Source organism: Strix aluco, chromosome 7, assembly GCF_031877795.1.
Source record: "Strix aluco isolate bStrAlu1 chromosome 7, bStrAlu1.hap1, whole genome shotgun sequence".
In the NCBI taxonomy this organism is placed as follows: Eukaryota; Metazoa; Chordata; class Aves; order Strigiformes; family Strigidae; genus Strix; species Strix aluco.
The window spans coordinates 41,830,374-41,853,459 of NC_133937.1; the positions used below are offsets into that span (position 1 = coordinate 41,830,374).

Sequence of the window (23,086 nt, forward strand, 5' to 3'; positions counted from 1 at the left end):
GTGCTTTCCTTGAACCTTCCCAGGCATAAAAAGGTTAAATGTAGCCCCATAATAAACTGGTTTTATAACTCTTAATTTGAAGCAGTATCCAATTTTTTATTCTCAGATTAAAAAAAATTAAGAATAATCTTTACAGTAAGAGTTGTCAAGCACACAAATGGGTTGCCCTGTGAGGCGGTGGAGTCGCCATCCATGGAGACATTCAAAACCTGCCTGGACACGATTCTGGACAACCTGCTGTGGCTGCCCCTGCTTTGAGCAAGGGGCTGGGCTGGAGCTCTGCAGAGGTCCCTGCCAGCCTCAGCCCTTCTCTGTTGCTGTGATTAACTGGACTCAGCAAAAGCATATTTGTTTATGTGATCTGAGGGTGTTAGTTTCTAGATTCGTAATGTAATCTGTAACAGTCTCTATGCATAAACCACCATAACTCCTCCTTAATTTCTAATTTAAACTAAATGCTCATGCATTCTCTTCAGCTTCTCCCCTACTGAAGGCAGAAAAAAATGTGGCCTTACTACATTTTTAAAAATACTGTAGTGAAATGTGTTCTTATATTCCTTTTAGAGATATGCGATTGGAATGGCATTGTTAAGTAAAGGACATTGACAGATCAGTGTAAATACACTTAATTCCAAAGTCATTCATAGACCTTATTTGCTGCTGGGTTTTTTAATATCTTATTTTAAAAAAAGAAACACAACTCAGAATTGGTAAGACTGATTTCTGTCTGACATGTTTGAAATTTTACTCTGCTTTGAAATTGATGATTTTGCCTCCAGTTTCTTATTGACCTTTTCCCCCTTCTGTGCGCCTGATGCCTCTCCCAGCCCCCCCAGCCCAAGGAGCCCTCACTGTCCACCCTCTCCCAAGGCCCCACGCTCTGCGCCCCACCATGGTTACCTGGTTCTTCCCCCACAGCTTCCACCAGCTCTTACTGCCTCTTCTGTGTCTGCCACTCCAGACCAGTGTAGCCTGTAGGCCTCGCAGAGGAGGTTTCTCTGAGGGCAGATCTCTTGTGCTGCTGTTTTGGTTTGCACAGGCACCTGCAACAACTTCCCTGCAGGACGACTCAGCCAGAACCCCTAATTTCGGAGTGGTTTCACAATCCGTAGCAGTATCTGGCAAAGGAGAAATACTGGCTTCAGCCCAGTTACTGGCCCAGAGGCAAGATGCTCTGAAAGGATGAAGAATTCATGTGTGATGGGAGCAGTCTGTGTGGGTGCACTGGGTCAGCACCATTTGCTCACAGAAATGATGAGTGCCTGAATCCCTCGTTGGATTTTGGTCTTTTTCAAAACAGAAGTTAGCTTACAGGGTGGCCAGGTCAGTCACTGCGATGGGCACTCACATATGACACAGCAGCCAGTTTGGTTGTCCTTCACTCAGATTCCTACAAAACATTACAGCAGAAAATGCTGTTTGCTCTAACTAAATGTGAGTAAAGCAAATCATTCTTGGGGTCAAAGCAAATCTTTCACCATCACTTTGAGGAGTGAAAGGCACTGCTGTCATTAGATGGCAGCATCGTGGGCCTATCACATGCTCAAAAGCTGAGGGAAGCAATTCAAGTGCACCACTTGAAATATCACACTCATAGCTAATTTCCCTGTTTGTGTATTACGGGAATGGTAAATTCAGGACTAATTCACTAACTGCCACATACCATTTCAGGAACCATATTTGATCTCAGTTAGCATAGTTCTTGTCATACTGATTTTGTCTTACAGCTGGAATTACTGTAGGCATGTTACACAGGTGCTGTTAGTGACACATCCTCTTCACCTCACTGACCGTATGTTCCTGCTCCAACAAGAAGCAGTTTAACAGCCTGAGGCTGTTTTATTACAGTCTACCAACTTCTTCATATGAAGCGTTAGTCAGGAACACCTTAGGAGGGAAGTCATGCTTCAATTCTGGCCAAGAAAAGACTGAAGTAGGTCAGATGTATGAGATATGACAAACAGGGACTCCTCAGTTTGCACGTACTCCAAGTTTATCAACAAACTTTTAGTATGTAGGAGTCCAGGAAAAGGAATTTGGCACTAATGGAAAACAAGACCCTAATAAGGATTGTGTGATGTGATGCTGGAGAACAGTTGTCTCTTTAAATGGTGGCTACAGACCTGAGATGCTCCTGTTCTCCCTGTGCTCATAAGGCAATGCTTTGTCTTTCTAAATCTATCTGAGACTGATTTCAGAAAAAATCCTTACCACAAAATTGAAAAAAAAAAAAAAAAAAAAAAAAAAATCCATGTCTGTATTATTTGGACAAAAAAAGGCCTGCAGTGCAAGAGATTCAAACTTGATTTTCAAGTTGTGGTCCAGATCTTCTGCTGTAGTATGCAGGCAGTGGAACTGTGCTGACTCATGCCATTCAGGGACCAGCTGGAGGCATTTTATTGTTGCTGTGTCTTGATCCTTCTTTTATTAATGACACTTGGAATTTTAAAATATTCCTGTTGAATAAGTATTATTTTGCGAGTGGCTTTGTTACTAGATTTGATCTGCTTAAGGACTGTGTCTTTCCTTTTCAGCTGAGTATACTAAGCATTTGAAAAGATCCTTGTTATTTTGGTTATGGTAAGTAGGAAGAAGTTGGGATTTTTTTAGTTCAAAATATTCTGAAATTTTCTGATGCGTAACTCTTTATGCCAGTGTCAGGAAACCCTGGTTTCCTGCGTACCAAAAGATTTTAACCTGTGTTAACAAAGTGTTTCATGTACAAACCAAAGCCAGTATAAACTCAAGGGAATGTATGGGCAGGTAGCGTTACTCATTTTCACTCTCACTCCAGCTTCTGTTTGTTTTTTCACGTGTTGTACATGGTGTGTGTCCAAGTGTGAACTCTCCAGTACGGGAACTGGATTGCTTTTGTATTTTTGACTCTGCTTAATACTCTGAGGCTCTGATTAACAGTTATGTTCCCAAAGTATTCTCTCATAATACAGCTGAATGATCTCCATATTCTTGGGGTATCTAGCTTAATTTGTGGAATAATTACAGGCAGCCCTTTAGTATAGGAGTACTAGAATATCTGTTGCAGTATTGTGTCTCATTAGGGTGCAGAGATGACTGAGCTACTCATCTCAGGAAACGAACATAAGTAAATCTTAACTGCTGATAATTATTAAAGAGTGCAAATACATCCAGTCATTTTTATTAGAAATATATGACTAGCTATTAATTTTCCTGCTGTCTGTTGTCATGCTGTACTGATTTTATTTCTTTTCATGTATTTACAAACTCTATCTTTAAAATACTGTTGTGCATCTTTCAGTTTTTAGTGCTAAAGCTGTAGTTATAAACATTATGCTTTCATCAGAGATAAAAACTGTGCTGTCTTTGATAGAAGCTGAAATTCCACTGAATAACACAGAAAATTTACCTAATTTGGAACTTCAGTTCTGAGGCCATAAGCCAGCTGGAGATGTGGGCAGGGGTTTGTAGTGCAGTCTCATTGCCTGTTCATCTTCTCAGGGCTGCCCTCTTTCAGGAAAGCAAGTCAGGTGGGAGCCTCCCCCTTGCTGTGCTCCCCGAAGTGCAGGGCATGAGCATCACTCCACCCTTACTATTAAGAGAAGGAAAGCTTCGTTGTTATAGTGCTAAAGGTCAGGGAGGCTTCCAAGCCAACGCTTCATTTTTCTCTGTAGAATAGGGGTGATCTGAGGGATATTTTAGCACTGCTGTTGTCTGCTGCAGGAGGAGGAAACCGGCAGCTTTTATAGCTGGGTTTTATTACAAATAAAGACACAGACTACTGACAGAGAGGAGCAGAAGCTGCTCTAAGATTTTCTTGCTCATCCCTGTTCCCACATTCACTGCACTGCACTAAACTTTCCTCTGACCAAAATTTTGTTTCCTGGACTACTACTGCAGAAGCATGGAGATTTTGTTCACAGTTCTGCTAGAGAGAGCAAATTTCTCCTTTTAATCTTAAATACTATTTACAGATTAGAAACTCCAGTATTATACAATATTATTTTTGCCAGTGAGAGATTAAAAAATGGATTCATTCAGAGCACCTGAAAATGAGTCACTGTTGTCCAGTTCCTCTGGTCCTGCCAGATGGGATCCCTTCCGTCGTCCCTTGGACTCCATCCAGCCCTGGCACTTCAGGCTCCTGGCAGCAGTAATGTTGGTGGTGACCTCCCTGTCGCTTGCTGAGAACCTGGCTGTAATCCTGGTAACTTTTAAGTTCAAGCAATTGAGACAACCTGTCAATTATGTTATAGTCAATTTGTCTGTGGCTGATTTCCTGGTCTCACTGACTGGTGGCACCATCAGCTTTTTAACAAATCTGAAAGGTTATTTTTATATGGGATACTGGGCTTGTGTACTGGAAGGATTTGCTGTCACATTTTTTGGTAAGCTTGATTTTGTTTGTAGTTGTATGTTCTTTTCTTCAGCTTCCTTCAGTGTATTCTACTAGCTATCCTGCAGCTTTCCACGTCACTGACTTTGCATGCCTTTGAACTAACCAGTTCTTTCCCCAGTTACATATATTCTGTAGTGGATCTCATGTGTGAGTGAATAACATATATCACTATCTCTGTCATGTATCAGTGGCTTCTCATGTGTACTGAGCATTGAATATGTTTAATATAATGAGGAAAAGCTTGCTACTAGAATAACAGTGTTGGGGGCGTTGATAAAACAATGTTAGGAGAAAATTCATTATGTGAATTTTGGTTTGGATTTAGGTATGTGCATATATGGATAAATAAGAGAGAGAGAAAAAGAGTGGCTGCTATTAAACTGTGGAAAATATCAGGGCGCAGAAACACCTTATGTTAGCTACCCTCCAGTGGCTCTGAGGAACCGTGACACACCTGTAACAGTCACTCCGCACATCTACATCTTTTTGTGATTCTTTTTCTTGGCTTTGCTTCACTAGTTACACAAAAAGTATTAGAAGTACTCTAAAAGGGAATATCCTCACCACATAGTTCCCTGTGTAAATACACCTCTGCAGAATAAATGGGAAATTAGTTTAAAATGGGACTCTACTTACTTGAGATAGACATTCATTCCTACCTCCCTTTTCCTGTTTCTGAAGCTGCATAGTGAAGACAGCCTTCTGACTGTCACTGCTCTAAGTCAAACACGTTGCTGATCCTCAGTGTGAAAAGGATTCCCACAGTTGCTCTCAGCCTGGCTAAGCTACACAGAGGGAATGCCGGTGAGAGACAGTGCTACTAAAATAGTTTGTGGCATGCAAGCCATGTGCCATGAAGAAAGATCAGGCTATTTCAAGATTTTGGTGGCCAACCAGGTGACATGTGCCTAAGAAACTGGTAAAATAAATTTGATGTTGTGAGCAGTTGTCTGTAGGTTAGAGTTTTATGACAGTCTGAAATATGACATTTCTTGCAAAGATAGCATTTTGAAGATATATCTTAATTTGTAAATTTGGAAGCTACACATAGTTTGCATTGTTTCAGAGCAGAACCAAATGAAAAAAAGAAGTCAACGTCAGTTAAATGGCTCAATTAGCTGCTTGGTTTTGTAGTCATTATACAGTAGACTGACAAACTAAACAAATATTAAAATCTTGTGCTCTTAATAAATATTAGAATAATGTACATAAATTGCACATCCTTTCAGAACTTGGGTTGATGGAAATGGTGCCTGATGTGGCAGGTGGTCAGACACTGGAACAGGTTGCCCAGAGTGGCTGTGGAGTCTCCATCTGTGGAGATACTCAAAAGCCAACTGGCCTTGATCCTGCACTACCTGCTGCCTGGGCCATGATTGAGTCTGGGGAGGTGTTGAACTAGGTGACCTCCAAAGATGCCTTTCAGCCTAAACAATTCCGTGATTCTGTGATGTGGGATGGTGTTTGCTTTTCAGTGAATCAAGTTTTCAATTTTTTTTTTTTTTTCCAAGTTTTGATCCTGACTGTGTTTTTTTACTATAGGCATAGTTGCTCTCTGGTCTCTTGCTCTGTTGGCTTTTGAGCGGTACATTGTGATCTGCCACCCCATGGGAAATACGCGCTTGAGGGGGAAGCATGCAGCCCTAGGTATTGCCTTTGTGTGGACCTTTTCCTTCATTTGGACCATTCCACCAACAATGGGTTGGAGCAGTTACACCACCAGTAAGATTGGAACTACTTGTGAGCCTAATTGGTAAGGCCAGTCTTGCAGAGTACGGTAAAGAAATGGAACTTACAGCTCAGGACATCTCAGGGGCAGGAATTGAAAGGTTTAAAGATGATGTACATCTGCAAAATGGATGTAAAGAAAGTTGTAACAAAACTGAGCAAAATCTGCCAAGAAGAGATTTAAAAAAAAAAAATTCTAAAGGGAGGCGCTTCCATTTTTAATGAAAATAACCATCCTATACCTTGTGCTTTTTGTCAGGATTCAAAGAGGACAAAGACAGATTTTTCAGAAGACTGGAGAAAGCTCTGAGCAACCTAGTCTAACCACATAGCTGACTCCCCTCTGAGCAGGAAGTTGGACCACATGTCCCTTCCCACCCTGTGACGCTGTGCTTACCCCTCATGGGATCCTGTCCCAGCCCATGGCCAGCGGTGGCCCAGGGCTCCATCTGGTGATAGGACTAGAGCTGTAAAAGGGCACTTGGAATGAAAACAGTTGACAAAAATGCTAGTGACAGCTTTGAAGAGCAAAATTAATACTTAAAAAAAAGTAGTAACAACACACGTTAGTAATACATACACAATGTGTATTTTGTGTTTTATACAGGTACTCAGGAGCTTTTACTGACCATACGTACATTATTGCATTCTTCACCACCTGTTTTATAGTGCCTTTATCAGTGATTTTGGTATCCTATGGAAAACTGATGCGGAAGCTAAGAAAGGTAAGAAGCAGCACTTACAAGTAAATTCTTTAAATGTGTATGTATGCAAACATTTGGAGTTTTTGTATTCGATTTTCTAATAAAGATCAGACATAATCAGTTCAAATTATGAGGCAGCAAATGCACTCAGTTATCATCCTGTGTTATATAATTATCCTTACACACAGAAATTCATGCTATGGTTAGAAATGATTTTTCAAAGTGTGCAGTTTGCATCACTTATCAGTACATCCCATTAGGCAAACATCATACAAATGAAAGAATGTCTGCCTCATAAATAATAAACAAACTGAATGATCCAGTATTGGTTTATTTACAATTGTACTTCCATTCAGTGACGTTTCCTAAGACTCAAACAAGCTAAATCAGAATTTAGCTTAAAATGACTGCATTTGTAAATCTTAGGAGTGCTGGCTAATACTCTGTAACACTTACATGCAGAATAAGATGCGGCATGTGTAAATAATGTAATGCTGTTTAGTAAATAAAATATTAGATTGTCCAGGAATATTTAAAATACCTGAGAAATGCTTTTGAATTTTATTTAAGGATTATGTTGACCCAATACAAAAGAGAATCTGCAAAAAGTTAAAAAGACAACAGTAGAATAGGAAAATTCCTATTTGGACAGGATTTGGGGACAATATTTTGGGACAATATTGCTATTTCTATTTACTGCAAAGCTGCCTTGCTTATTGCTTCAGTAATATATTCAGTAAATTTCTTCAATTTACTGTTTTTGAAGTATTTGGGATAGTCAAATGCTTGTATCTGAGTGTTGTTTTCTCTAAGTAAAGCAAAACAGAAGGGAAATGGAAGAAATACTTTATTTTCTCATTAGAAAATACAGATGGGATCATGCATATTTCAGGTGACACTGTGATTCCTCTAAATGGAATTTTCTTGATTTCCTCCAGGAGGCATGTAGGGAGAGAAGGTTGAATGGCGGGGAGAGGTTGATTTCAGTACTGAACACGAGAAGTTTCCCGGGCTGACGTGTGCTGCAGTGCAGGCACACGGCTGCTCGCAGCACTCCTGGTGGGGCAGCACAGTGTCTGCTGGCATGAAGGCAGGGGCGTGAAGTACAAGATATGGACCATCCTTGAAGAAAATCATTGCTGATGACTCAGACTCTCCTAAAATAAAAACTGATTCTGTTATTCTGAATATCCAGAACTTTTATCTGAGTGCAGTGCCAGGGTTATTAGGGAAAATGTCTCCATTCAGTTATAATGTTATTGTGGAAAGCTAAAAGGCCATGTTACACCAAAAATTCTTATTTTATTAGCATGTATTATTGCAAGACCTGGCACCAGGTTCTTTTAGAGCCATACAGATTTATCAGTAGCCCTAATTTGTTTTGTGTTTTTAGAGGTAACTTACTGTGATCGGATACTGACAGTTGTTCATTCTGTCAGGGTCATTGTATTCTGTTATTTGGCATTCTAAATAGAGGCCAAATCTTGTCTCTAATTTGACTGAAATCATTAGGATTACTTTCCTCACAGATGGAATTTAAAGGCATTTCTGCACTGCTGTGGGGTGGGCTGCTGCAGCACCCATGAAGTTACCTGACTAGATTAACTTTTGTGAGGCTGGACAGCAAACCCATGCCATTACTTTAGCTTCAGCCTAGTCATGAGGAGCAGCTTGGGAGTGTTTCTACAGGCTGCAAGTGTGCCTGACTGCAATTAGATTTCTACACAGAGATTGCCCCAGTAATTGTTTTTTGCTCTCACTTTGACAGTAAAAGATACTCAAGCACAAGAAAATTTAGTCATGACAGTGTACAGTGATTCATGTGCCTCAGCAGTAACATTCACATCCTGTGGTCCAGTAACAGCATCCTTGTGTGCCGCCATACTTAAGAAGAGTATGTCTTTCCTTCCAGCATCGCAGATCACTAAGTTCACTGGTTGGAGGCCTTGTTGTTTGTTTTCTAGAATCTTCTATCTTTTCTTTAAAGGTGTCAGATACGCAAGGCAGGCTGGGAACTACCAGGAAACCTGAAAGACAAGTGACTAGAATGGTGGTTGTTATGATCATTGCCTTTCTAATCTGCTGGATGCCATACGCAGCCTTTTCAATCCTAGTCACTGCATATCCCTCCATTGAGCTGGATCCTTGTCTGGCAGCAATTCCAGCTTTCTTTTCCAAAACAGCTACTGTTTATAATCCAATTATTTATGTCTTTATGAACAAACAGGTACTGTATGCTCTCAAAGTGTCTTTAACAGTCATATTTTGTTATTTTTGTCTTGCTTTATAATGAATTATTTCTACCTACCTATGTGTTAGTTAACTAGCATTGCATTTAGAACTAAAAAAAAAAAAAAATCACTGCATATCTACCTACTGGAAGATAGCATAAGCCTCTGTGCATCATTAAAATATGAATGTTAATAATTATTAGGTTTAGATATTTTAAAGGAAAATCAGCCCTTCGTGAACACCAGTTAGTTTTCTGTATGTAAATTCTATTTTCAAAGCTGTCCCAGTACATTCTTGTAATTCTTTAGGAATGCAACACCAGTGAATTGATTTTGAGATGGGGTGGAAGTCTTCAATAGCTTGATTTTGTGTCAGAGGAAATGCTGCGTTTGTGGTTGTATGTACAGGGAGGGTAGCAGCATTGCAGGGAACTTTCTTCTCTGGAATGGGGGCAGAGAATTGGATGCAGAGAAGAAGAATTGACAAGGGGATGAACCGGAGTGATGTGTTCACTGCAGTAACAGGCACAATAACAAACGAACTGATTTATGCAGTGAATGTAGCCACTAAGAGTGGCGGCATTAAACAGAGTATAAGCATATAACTGAAAAGAAGAAAAATAGTAAAGTGACTGTTGAATAAGAAGTGAATACACTTATTTATTCAGTCCTGCAGAAAGAGCTACTGCTTGTCTCACATCCTATGGACAGTGCCCTGGTCTCCCAGTGCATGTCAGATGTATGCTGGTCTTACCCTGCTCATGGAGATGAGTAACACGGAAACAAACCATCTTTGAACACCTGGGTATTAGAATATGGAAGCAACTCATGAGCCTGGAGAAATGACCATCTCTGTTCATTAGATGGGCTTAGTAACAAGCAGAAAAGGAAAACCATTTTTAGAGTAAGATTTTCCATTAGTCTGAATCTTTTTAGAATGTCATTATTTCTCAATTTTAGAGTTCTTCATAGTGGCACAGGAAAATATATTTTATGGGGCTATTTCTTTATATTCCCAACTGAATCAGAGAATTTCCAAGAGTTTTAGCTAAGACACAGATTGCTTTATTTTAAAATTCCTTATGTGTTTTGACCGATCTTCTTTTCTTCAACTTTCTAGTTCAGGAAGTGCCTGATTCAAATGTTCAGCTGCAGTGCCATAAGAACTGCAGAGTCCAACATGAACCCGACTTCAGAGAGAGCAATGCTAACCCAGGACAAAAGAGGCAGCGAGATGTCCACCATGGCAGTATGTAGCACCGGTTCTAAGAGGAGAACCAGAGACGAACACAGAAATTGCCAGTCTCTTGCTCAGTTGGCAGCTTCAGAAAACAAAATCTGTCCCATGTAGGGTGGGAGGTATGATCATTAGTGCAGTGCTACAGCATATTTCCTTGTTTCCATCAATTAATACAAAAAAATGTTGTCAGTGTGGATATTATGCTCCTGTGGACACAGGCTTTTGAGATTCCAGGCTCCTGAGTGCGTGTAAGTTTCTTGGCTCTGCAGTTGCAGTCAAACACCCAGCCATAAAGTGGGTCCCTTTCTCCACTGCATTCCTCTTCCCAATTCACAGACTGCTTGCTCCTGAAAATAACATAAGAGGAAGCCTGTGTTGCAATGCTGGCAGGTAGCACAGGAAGGGCAGGAGACTTTTATGCTGATGACAGCTCCTTGATCAGCTGGACAAAACCATGACGTGGCACATGGCTTCAATATGGTAATAGACAATAAATAATAGCACACAGCTGACTCAATTTCAACCAATGGAGGTTCAGGGAGGAACAGGTCTGAGTTTGGGTTTGGCTTTTTACTAGAAAAGAACAGGTCTTTTTTGGTTTGTTTGGGTATTTTTACTAAAAAAAGCAGAGAAAGCCAGAGGCTTCTGCATTTATGTCTGTCCTTGATGAGAACCTCATCTGGGCCACTACAATCTCCAGCAGCTTGGACTCCCAAGCACTATTTTATTAAAACAAACCCTATCAAGAGCTGTTTGTATCCTCTCTCTGCATTCCCTCTTTGTCAAGAAAATCTGTGCTCGTGGCAACTTTTGAAGAAAATGAATTTGGACTAGATGATTGTTGTAGGTCCCTTCCAATGGAACTCAACTTTAGAAGAGGAGTTAGCAGGGTATAGGAAAGTACAGCTGTGCAGGGATGCTGGAGAAAGGGCCAGTAGCCCAGCTTAAGAGTTGTGAAGCTGAGCTTTGTGGGAAAAAGTTTTTCTCTGTATGTGCCCGCACTGTGCAGAGCTAAGCTCTATCACGTTCTTGAGAGCACGTATCTCCAGGTGACAACTATTATTTCCGTTTCTTAACAATTCCAATATTCAGAAATTAGTGGTTAGAGAATACAGGTATTATGTGTGTGCTGGGCCACATGACGTTGGAGCACGCTGACTGTCTCTATTTCTATTTGCACATTTTTACCTCTCTCACTTCTGAGCCAGGGCGTGCCTCCCCACAAAGCATGCGCAACGTCCTAGCCCACCAGCAGGCACCTTGGAGTGGCCAGTGGCACCACTGTTCTCCTTTGAGGAGCAGTTGTGTCTCTGTCCCTTCAGTCCTTAAATTGCTGTTTCTGCGTTCATATCCTCACTACTTTTAATTGACATACCGATCCTGGCATAAGTCATTAACTTGTTACGACACCTTTGATATCAGAAGCAAGCAGTGCAACATAAATACGCTTTCTGTAAACAGTGAAAAAGAATAGAAATTGCCAGCTTTCCATGGCTGAATTCCATCTCATATATTTAATTCACACAATGACATGCAGCAATATACTTAGCTTTAGTGGAATGTCACTTACATGCAAAACCAAAAAGGCCATGAGTGTAATAAAGACAGACAGACTTCTGTTTTAAACAGCCTTTGGTCAACATTGTGTGAAATGCTGCTGAGAGCTGGCGTATCAGATTTTGAATCCTATATAAGATATATACTTAATTGAATGCATTTTAGAAGAAAAGGCAATGGCTGACTATATTTAAATGCTTTAGTATGGAAAACCATTATTTCATTAACATTACAGATTAATGTCTGTATTAGTTACAGACATTAATACAGCACCAGCTGAAACAAATGTTGCTCCATAGTGGTATAGCGAAGCTACACTAGCTAAGTACTGTACACGCCTTAGCAATAGAAATGTGATATGGAATGAATCATCCAGTGTCCAGTTTTACTTCAAAAAAATTACAGTTTCTTTACACAGAATAAAGACATTTTGTTTCTGCCAATTTTTTCTTCTCTTTTTATTTTGTTATGTTACAGTATGAAAAACTATATTGCCCCGAAAAGGAATGACAGGCTACCTGAGATACCTGTGGTCAGACCTAGTCCCAGCAGTACCTTGCTGAGTTGGAAGTCAAGAACCATTCCTGCAGCAGATGGGGATCAGGGAAAGGTAACATGGAAACGGTACAAAACATATCCTGAAACCCTGGTATCTTGCAAAGCTGATTTCTTCACAATTCTTGTGCTCAAGAGGAGACAAAAACTGGAGCTCCCCGCTGGGGTGGAGGGACAGGCATGGGCAGCATGGCCCTGCCGCCGCTCTGGCCCCGGCACACTCACGTGGGCTGCTTGGCCACCCGTTCCTGCTGGTGGCCCCTTGCAGCATTTACGCTGATGGGCATACAGGATAATCCAGCCCCCCCATTTCTGCACAGCCCTGGCTCTCTGATGCATTTTGCTTCTGCTCTGTGAAGGCAATCTAAACACTGAAGCAGCAATGCCAGTCATGTGGGAGAAGGCATGAGCTCTTCACTCCTCTGTCACCAGCCTTCTCGTGGGGGTGTGTTGGGGGAGTCCCACCATCTGCAGCCCTCACTTCTGAAGGCAAAGTGGAGTTTGGTGGGGGAGGAAGGGTAGGCTGCTTCAGGTAGTAGTGTATCTGACATTCGAGACAAACACGTTATAATAGGTGGCTATGCATACCTGCTTTAGGTAACTGCTGATGACTATTATTTTTTTTCATCAAATATGTAAGAATTACTCAATAAGATCTTTCTGTTAAAAGGTCCTTTATAAGTGCATAGGTTAAATGTGAGTCCTTCAGCGAGTGTATTTCTGTAAAGCTTTCCCTTAACACTAAGTGGTCAGCTTCTTTGGCCCTGCTCTTTTTCCCCTTTACCCAACTTCCCACTGTTCTCACAGGACAGCTGTGAGTGCAAAGGACCCAGTCGTGTGCTTTGTTTTGCATCTTATAAAAGCATGAGACAGCTCTTTGGACCTTTCCACAAGACACGTCCTTTGCAGAAGATGAGCAGTTAAGAAGCGATGGTGGTTGGCCAGGCAGGGGGTGAAGTGCCCAGAAGTGCTGGCAAGCTGCTGCGGTTGGAAAGCGAGCGGGCCGGCTGCAGGGCAGGACTGACAGGAAGCCGAGGTACTGGAGTTACTGGAGGGAGCGAGCCAGTGCGGGGAGGGCAGGAGTATCTGTGCCATTGCTCCAAAGAGAGACCTGCCGCACGGTGAGTTTTCCTTGCACAGTGGTAGCTGCTGCCATGCCAGACACCACAAGGCATGGACATGGTCTCCAGCAAGGGGCAGGGCATCAGGAAGAAGGCACTGCTCAATGGGTACTACCTGGGAGCAGCCAGGGGCTCCCTTTGGGCACCCTGGTTAACTCCACCATCCTGCCTTTAATGGTGCAAGCCAGTTGGTGCTGTAGGAATCTCATGGTGTTGCAAATACCATTTAACATTTCTCACAAAGGGGAGCCATGACTATGCCATCCGGGCCTCACCCCCCTTTACCCTGTGTAGCTATTGGACAGTTCTCTTTGCTAGAGAAACTTAGTTGCCAGACATAGAGAAGTAATTTGTAATACTTTAAAAACCTAATTTTTAATAAGCAATTTTTATACATTGCAATCTTCCTCTTAACTCATTGTAGACTCAAAATTAATCTCAATTTTATTCTTTTTATATTTTCTGAGTAGAAGGATTGTTCATATTCAAATGCCCCAATTTCATTTTAGAATGGTAACATCCAAAGAGGGGAGTTACTCTACAAATAACATAATGAGCTGCACATGTGAGAATTTACTGCAAGATAGCTATGGTCTTCGTATTCATCTCACAAAATTTCATGAGGTGATTGTCTTTTACAGTATAATTTTGGCCTCAGTGGGCTTGAACTTTTGCAGTGCTCAATCTTAAACCCAAACTGTGAACCTCATTCAGACAGCCACATCCTTTCATGATTCATTTCTTTACCATTAATCCTGTGGGATCTGGAGGAGAAAAGTGAAGAGATATATATGCCTGTTTTAAGTGTTTTGGAAATACTGTTAGACAGGAAGTGTAAGGTATTCAATTATTATTTGTATGCATATTTTGTGCTCATTAATCTGTTAAAACAGTGAGGTATGATTTGAAAGCAAAAATTTTTGCATTTAAGACTCAGATTTTCTCTTTCAAGGGTATGTTGACCTAGGTTAATCACATGTTAATGGTATTGGATGTATTAAATCATGAAGCACTGGCAGAAGTATTAGTATTTAATTAAAAGCAACAGAATTATCTCCTGCGAAGGTGAGGATACATACAGTATAGCTCTGTACTACAGAATAAAGCATCAAAACTTCAGTAATGGCAAAGAAAAACACAATGTAAAAATGTATAGAAAACTTTAGAAAATAGCAAGTTAAAATGAGATTTAGCCATCTGATAACTGGCTATATCCTCCTCAATGCAAGTCACTCATGATGAAGTACTGGTGAGCCTTTTAGACTGTTTCACCAAGGAAAACTTGGTTTGCATCTATAAATGAACTGAGGACACCAGTTTGTAAAGATAGGCAAAGAGAGCGTCTCCACGTAACAAAAATGAAGACGCACCCACCTAACAGACTAACAGCCAGGTCGAGGGTAGGGGTAGGTCACGTTACCACTGTGCGGGCAGGGCGGATCCTCTGACATCAGGCTTTGAATTACTGGGCTCCACATGTGATAAGGCAGGCAGGCATTCATAGAGGAGCTTTAGGGCAGTGCTCACATTTCAGCCACAGAGCAGACAAATAACCTGGGCTTTTTTATGAGGAAAAGGGAGAACTACAGCACAATAGGAACAAAACAGGAATCCTCAGAATGAGAGAACATATAGGAATACACTGAAAGGTCACAACATCAGGCCCTGCTTCCTTTTGCCTAGTCACAAGTGCTAGAAAGAGAAGGCAGGATTTTCTCCCCAGGTCAGGTACAGGAGTCCACACAGCCTACCCACCTGCAGCACTACTGCGACAACCACATGAATACCTTCACAGTCAAAAGCTCTAACATGGTGATTTTTTTTTTTTCTGTGCAAAAACTATTGTCATAGAAATTTTTTTCATGGGAAACAGTTTTGAGATAACTTTAAGGGACTGACTTTTAGATTTATTTAAAATTAGTTTAGAAACTGCAGCATTTTCTGTACTTCTTGGTTATTAAAGTTGTAAGATGATAAGAAAACATGGGGAAAAAACCCTCTATTTTCCTGTTAGAGGCTTCAAATTGTTGCTGTTCTCTGGATGACAAAGCTCTGGCAGTATTCTTTTCACAGAGAAGTCTTTGTCAAGGTGTTAGTTTTTAAAATGAGAGGGAATTGTAACCACTTTCTTACTGTTTGCACTCGACTGTCTGCTCTTATTCAGATCATTAAAGGTGTGATGGTAGTATTTAGACACACAGAAGATAAAAAGTGTTTACAGATTTCACAGCCAACTCAAATTTAGAGAAGCATTGTACAGATCCAGAATAGCACTAAAGAAGATAATAGGTAAGTATGAAAAAAGCAAATTAGATATATGTTAAAGATGCTAACACTTGCTCTCAATGACAAGAATAACAACAAATGAGGAGTCGTTGGGACAGAATTAGGGAGCCTCTTGCTCGTGAAGACAGGAAACTTCTCCATGCACTGCAATAGGTATTGTGGACATCATAGAGGTATGGCTAAAATAAAATAGAGGGTGTAGTTACATGAGATATGGCAACATAGTAGTAGTGGCCAGAGGAAAAAATAAGATTAGAAATAATAATTTCAGACACGGACAGAATATCTGTGCCAAAGTGGAACAAAGATGGTTCCCCAGGTCAGAGGAGACAGTTTTGTCATTGACTGATAAGAGGAGAAAGAAAGAGTAGGAGTCATGTGAATCTCAGAAGAGATGATCAGACACACAGTTTTGGACATACAACTTTGAAAATAATTGTGAAACATTCAGGAACAGAGGCTGGCTAAAACACAGGACTAGGAAGGATGGAGACACATTAGAAATAAGAAGATAGATTTGCATGCTGTTAGTAAGGAATCCACAGGAGTGGAGGGAATTGCTTAGGTTATGCAGGAAAAAGTGGATTGAACTTAGAGATGGTGAGATAAGGAGAAAGTCCCATGCCCTGAGTGACTGGTCAAGGAGTTATAAGGAAAACAATGGTAGTGTGAGATGCAGTGCAGGTTGTTAGGATGGAGAATGTAATCAGTACCGCAAAACAAGTGGGAAATGTAATCTGGAGAGCTAGGTTTATAGACGTTAACAGACATTTGTTGAGAAGCAATTTATCAGGGTGAAACAGGTGAAATCTGAGCCATAGAAGTAGAAGATGGTAGATGAGGTGCCACTGACTTCAGGAGTGTCAAAGACATGAGGTGGTGTCTGGGGATGGTGCAGTGTGCCCAGCAGCTTTCTGAGGAGAACCGCTTCTGCATTGTCAAGGGAAGAAAGCAGCAAAGCAGGAGAAATGGAGGTGGTATAGAAAGTGTCTGAGAAAAACAGGGATAACTGGGCATTTGTTCATAGTCTGTCAGGAGTGGTGGGACTAGCATGAAGGTATCAGTAGTTTATTTTGAACAGAGTTCATAATTTAATTAAATATACTGAGAAACACCTGAGCAGGATCTAAGTAACACACAAGGGTTCATCGTCTAAACCTGTGTTCCTAGTGTGAAGCTCTATCTTGAGACTTGATGAAGAAACAGTTCATGTCTAATTCCACATCTAGCTCATGGCCTAACTATTGCTGTGAAGAGTTGAAATGTATTCCATTCGCACGAGCCCCTCTAGCACACTTTAATAGATTACGTTTATGGTTGTCTTATATCATTTTGCCACCCTGTTAGACAAACACTGACATGCAGCAAGCACAGACATAAAAATGTAGGCTGCAACAGGGTGATATGAAAATTAGTGGTTCTGGACAAATAGGAAATTAATATTAGAGCATAATTAGTCTTCATTTCATTTGGAGAAGGAATTAATTAGTCTTAATAGGACCACAGAGGCATCACAAATGTTTTATTTCCATCAAGCAAAGCCTACACTGAACAACAATTAATCAATCATTCTCATAAAAGACAGGGTGTCAGCAATATTTCTCACTGTCCATAACACTGTTATTTTTCAGGTCCTCACAAGTATTTTCTGGTAAAGGCCAGATTTTGCCTGGTTTATTAATAGGAGTACTCCCTTAACTGTGGGAAAAGCCATTTCCTTGAACAAGGCATTGGTTCTTACCTTCTGCACGTATGAACAAGTGGGTTTTGTAAATGTTTACCAGTTCTCCAGCATTAACATTCCCTGTCTCTAGTGAGCTGCTGGATTTATGAGATGTTCCTATCTTTGATACAAACAAGGAATAATAGAATCAGTAGGAGTTTTCATGTTAAAATACCTTCAGTAATGCTTTTCAGGAGGAGGAGACCTTTTTTTCCTGCCTGTCAGAGAGTACTTTTTAGATGCATGAACACCTTTTGACGCACTGGTAGTAGTCCAACCAAACAATACTAGCCCTGACGCAAAGTGTTACAAAGTTCCCAGAGGTTGATTGTTAAGTCTTTCAGTGTAAGACAATGAAAAAAAATTTTAGAATTACAAGCAAAAAAAAAGGGGCGGGGGACGGGCTCTTTTTTTAAGGGTTTTTACACAGTGACTGAAGAGACACCTCTGGCATTATGTGGTAAGAGCACAACGGGAACATTTTACCATATACAAGAAGTAGGTTACTCCATCGGAGGTGTTAAAGATCTTAAGATTTTGTGACTAAAAGGTGTGAATGCTGCCAAAGCCAATGTGCTCACACTTGATTGTGGACAGCTTCACAGCCTCTTGTGTCCTTGAATTTTTGTTTTGCCACCAAAAGTATGCCTAGAAATCACATCCCTTTTCTAAAAAAAGTTTTATAGCATTATCTACAGTTTGCAAAATTAGCAATATAACACTACACCAGTCTTCTGCTTTGTGATCATTTATTACATTTTAATGATGCAACCTAGACAAAATAACTGCCCTTCCTATAAATCTTCCATGACACTGGGGGATAATTACTTTGTGTTTGTGCTTAAAACCAGCAGCAATAATCCATCAATTTACTTGTTTATAATGGAAATAGCATTTTTATTTTTTTGAAATATAAATTATCATTGCCATAAGAGCTACTGTTGGGTTATGAGGTCATGCTGGTTTCCTCTGGGATAACAGTAAGAAAAGCACTGACACTCAAGGCTAGCTAAATGGTTTACTGAGTAAAAAACCGGGAATTACAGAAAAGGTAATAACAATCTTAGGACCCTTCTGATGCTGGAACCCCAGCTGTTTCAGTATGGAACAAGACCCTCCTTGTAGCTCATGGCATGCCAGATCCCATCCGTGGGGAGGTGTTCCGACCTTTTATGATGTTCTTCCAAGTGAACAAAGTTACCAACCTTTACAGTGCTGGACTTTCTAGCTGGCACAACGTAGGTTACTGCAAGCGACACATGCTTACACAGCTCGGTTGGAAGGACCTCTTACAGCACCACGTACAGGTGGTGGTGTTAAAGGCAGTGTATACTTGACGTCAGGATGTGCTCAGGTTAGATAGCAGGTCACTCATGCTAACATACGGGTCTCTACAGCCAAGGCCTATGTTTAAACTCTGTCTAAATTCTGCTTGAGATCACTGTCTCCTAGTTACAATATCTTCTGCAGTAGCCCACAACAGGGGCTCTGCATTTATTGCTGTGCCAGCACTTTCTTGCGATGAAAAAAAATCTGTTCTCGAGACTGTATGTTCTTGAGAAATATAAACAAGTTTCTGTTGAATTTTGGCATGGGGAAAAAAAAATAAGATTCAAAATAGCTTTCAAAATCAATTATTTCAGTAAGAGATAAAAAGGCTGAGGTTTAAAAGTAGACTATCCAGGCAGTTTTCCATATCCTCAAATCTAGAGAAAGAGTACATTTTAAAATGTCGTAAGATCAACTCGCCCCACCACGCCCTAGCAGGGAAGAAGGTGAGGGCTTAGTCACTGAATGATGTCTTGGTGCACCTTAAAAAGTTTTCATGTTCTTGCTCTGGCAACAGACAACACAGCTTCTCTAGGGATTCGCTACTGCTTTTTGAAGATACAAGTATCTTGATATGCAGATTTTGTTTCTCCTAAAACCACATGTAACTGCTCAACACTGATAGAGATACTACCCGCTCAAAGTGAAAGGGCATGGAGGAGGGCAGAGATCCTTACTAAGGACCAGCTCTACCAGAAGTTCATCATAAGTTCATCACAGGGAAGGTGGAGATTACCTCTAATTCAGCTATTTGCATCTCCTGATAGTCAGGTTGCTCCTTTTGCAAATATTTTTACCTTGTTTTTTGGTAAAAATTCACTTAATCGCATGTCAGAGTGTCCACTTTTGAGACCTTGTCCTTGCCCACGCTGACTCTATTGCTAAGGGCTCTGAAAGCAAAAAGGCAACTAGCAATCAAACCAATAAACACATTTATTTGTGTTCCTGGCTTTAGCTGCAATACTAATTCCTGCTTTTTCTCTGTTTCCTGCTTTCTCTTCCATTCACCACTTCTCCAGACTCAGACCAAAACAGCCCAAAAACATTCTCCTTCAGCTTGCTCTTACCTGCAGATCTGTGACCCCACTCAGAGGAGACCTTTTCTCACAACAAACACACACACTTATAAAGGAGAGAGGGTTTTGATGGGTGCTTCGGTGAGATAAGGTGACTCGCCTAAGCCTGAGTAGGCCCAGCATTCACATACGCTTTGAGTCTCCATGATATTCCTCGCCCACTATTCCAGCCTGACTGTTCCCACAGATCTGTGCAGGGCAGACAAGTTTGTTCACAGACTCGCTGGAGGAATAAAATACTTATTCATCAGCTAAAACCTTTTCTGTTTAATTTTGACCTCGGTGAAAATGATTGTCCAAGAAAACAGAGTCATGAGCATTAACAATAATTCTCATCTCAATTACTAAGAGATATAATTTGTAAATTATTAGTGAAGAGAAGATTCTTAGAAAATTTATGATAATGTTCTTTATTATAATACTTCATATTATAAATTGTACTATTCTTTATTATATTTATATCGAAGCCTCTTTCATTTTCTTTGTCACAAAGAGTTAAAATCTGTAAGAGAATTTAAGAGCCTTTCAGTAATTTGGCACATCAGTTTTAGCTCAGCTATTACCTAGCTGCATCAAGATATTAATGTAGTCATCTCTCTTTAGTCTCAATGAATTGCTATAAAAATGTCAAACAATTAGATTATATTGGCCAACATAGCCCTGTTTGATTGAGTACAGAGGTAGGCCATGTCCCTTGAATCATACTGATGAAGAAGCAGAAAGGCTTGTAGAACTCTGGTGCAAATTTATTTCAATATATGTACCATTTAGGTTTCTAATGTCAGTACTTCCAATACTAATAACCAAAAAATGCTAAATAGGTATTTTCAGATGGAATAAAAGTCAATGTCATTCAGGACAAATACTAATGAACTCTGTTGGAGGAGGAAAAAAATACCTACAAAACCAGACAGAAGCCAATATGCTGGTACAAACATAGACACTGCTCCATTGCACAGACGTAACCGTGAACATCTCTCTTACTTCTGGGAATGGTACTGCTTAAATTCTGCCTCTGCCTGGGCCAGAACATAGAACCCATACTTCTGTTTCAGGAGAACAACCAGTGTATAAATACTTGACAGAGGTACCTGGTTACAGATGTCTCGGTGTTGGCTTCTGTTCCGGCTGTCGGTGGGACCGGGGCTTCCCCCTCTCTGCAGGTCCACGGTATGCACCAGCCGCACGAGCAGCCCGGCCGTCGGTGTGCTGCAGGGAACGAGTCCTTAGGGATGAAATCTCTCTCCATCTAGGGTCCACACAAACCATGTACAGTTAAAAGCTAAAGCTATGCTGTTACCACTGACAAGCTGAAAACAGTTTCTGTTCCATATATGATAAAAATTCAGAACATGGTTAAGTTGTTCACATTTTGCTAGAACAGACACAGAATAGGCAAAGCATACTGACCATGTAGCTCCAGGGAATCATCTTCCTCAGCTGGAGAAATGCCTTCCCAGTCCACCCCAGCAAATCTTGATCCGTGTGTGTCTGAGGTAGTATTTGGTCTGGAGCAGCAGCACAGGAGGAAGCACGCACCGGTGACATAAGGTTACGGACCACAGGCAGCATCGTTGTCCTGGTTTAGCCAGGATAGGGTTAAGTTTCCTCAGCAGTGGGGGGGGAGCTCTAGCCGGGTTATTCAGATACCATGCGGACATCACATCCTGGCAGGTCACATTTTTCCTGGCGTGGGCGCTCGTGGTTTTGTACATCGTGCTTCCCACTGCTGTATTTGGTAGCTATTTTGCTCTGTTAATTGCCATCACTATTACTGTTATTGTTGTTGTTTGTTGTGTTGCTATTGCATTGTTGTATTAAACCTTTCCTTCTTTCAGTCTTGGGGCTTTGTATTTCACTCCCTTTGTGGGGGAGGGGCAGCGGCCGCGTGGTCTCAGACCCTGGCAGGGGCTAAACCACCACAATCGTAAACACAAAAGCCCAGCGAGGCTCGGATGAGCAGTGACAAGGATGAGACTCCAGTGACCAGTGTATGGAGTTGAGCATGTTGCCACTCCCCGGGCTGTCAGAGGAGGACGACAGCCTGTTGCCCTGGGATGGAACTCACTGAGACGGGAAGGGAGAGAAACCCTTCCGAGGGGGTCATTGCCTACAGCAGAACATGGGCTGCAGGGGGAAAAACAGTTTTGGAAGTTTAAAATCTAGTATGAGATGTTTTAAGGTGTTTATGGGAATTGGTAAGACTGACGGGATGATTAGAGGAAGGACCAAAGGTGGGGAAAAGGAGGGCTCAAGATGTACCAGGTGCAGGGAAACAGAGGAGAAAGGGGGTCAGCTGCAGGTAACAGGCTGCTAGTCAGTGCCTGACTGAAGCCTGCCCTGGATCACCACAACCAACCTCTCTCCTCATTAACCCTACTGCTAAGTGCAGGGCTGCGCTCTCTGTTCTGAGCAGGCATCTGTGAACATGAGTAAACTTCCATTTGCCAAAATAAGCTATTGAGTAGCCAGTGAGTAGGATAAGAGGTCTGAGTACCTGCAACTGGAGTAGCGCCATGAACACCCAAGGCTTGTACGTGTGGGTGCTGGCAACTGGGGAGATTACATCCTGCATAGACTGCGAAAGAGTACCTGAGCCTTGAGCCGACTCCCGTTTCTGGGTTCCAGCGAGAAGCTCACCAGCAGGAATAGCTAGGAAACACAGATCAGGCAAGAATGTGTAATGGAATACACTAGCGAGATTCAAAATGACTTGGCTAAAGTAAAATGACAGGAGAAAACATTTCCATTTCCTTTGGCAAGTCATAAAAGAAGTGCCTGCTGTATATGACAATGAGAGTACTAGTTCACATTTCTTAGACGTTGTGACTGATGCTCTCCCAGGACACTAATGCGGGTAGGAAAAACTGAATCTACTTGCTTTCTTGAAAAATTGCTTCACAGCACTCTACCTCAGGTGGTGATGAAGGCTGTCCAGGGCTGGGAATTTGGGATGCTGGACATGGATAACTGTCTGCATGGAAAAGACGGCACTGTTCCCTCCAAACCCTTTCTGAACTGAGCGATTGCATTTTTTTATGCAGATATCACTGATTTGGTAGGTAGGAGCTCCTACAAGAGCCAAGGCATTTTGTTCTAGCCTTTTATTAATTATTAGTCAACGATGAAGGCAGTATGTTTAGATATCTCCTGTGATTTCT

At 41.3% G+C, this 23,086-nt stretch overlaps 1 protein-coding gene and 1 long non-coding RNA gene across 2 annotated transcripts; one reads left to right on the forward strand and one right to left on the reverse strand.

Annotated features, from left to right (window-relative positions):
- Window positions 1–4,003: 4,003 nt before the first annotated feature.
- On the forward strand, window positions 4,004–10,620 carry LOC141926195 (opsin-VA-like). Its single transcript, XM_074831618.1, has 5 exons — window positions 4,004–4,364; window positions 5,918–6,128; window positions 6,711–6,828; window positions 8,795–9,034; window positions 10,159–10,620. Exons 1-5 carry the CDS (start codon window positions 4,004–4,006, stop codon window positions 10,387–10,389), a joined length of 1,161 nt encoding a protein of 386 aa, XP_074687719.1. The 3' UTR covers window positions 10,390–10,620.
- LOC141926199 (uncharacterized) lies at window positions 7,637–22,459 on the reverse strand. The gene is made up of 3 exons (XR_012624069.1): window positions 21,336–22,459; window positions 21,017–21,174; window positions 7,637–7,964 (listed from the first exon to the last, which is right to left on the reverse strand). It is a non-coding gene; the product is annotated as an uncharacterized LOC141926199 (long non-coding RNA).
- Window positions 22,460–23,086: the final 627 nt, after the last annotated feature.

Bases quoted from the DNA above. Each gene is read 5' to 3' on its own strand.
- LOC141926195 (XM_074831618.1), top strand. From the start codon at position 4,004: ATGGATTCATTCAGAGCACCTGAAAATGAGTCACTGTTGTCCAGTTCC. The intron at 4,365-5,917 runs GTAAGCTTGATT...TTTTTACTATAG, and splicing joins ATTTGCTGTCACATTTTTTG to GCATAGTTGCTCTCTGGTCT. The intron at 6,129-6,710 runs GTAAGGCCAGTC...TGTTTTATACAG, and splicing joins ACTACTTGTGAGCCTAATTG to GTACTCAGGAGCTTTTACTG.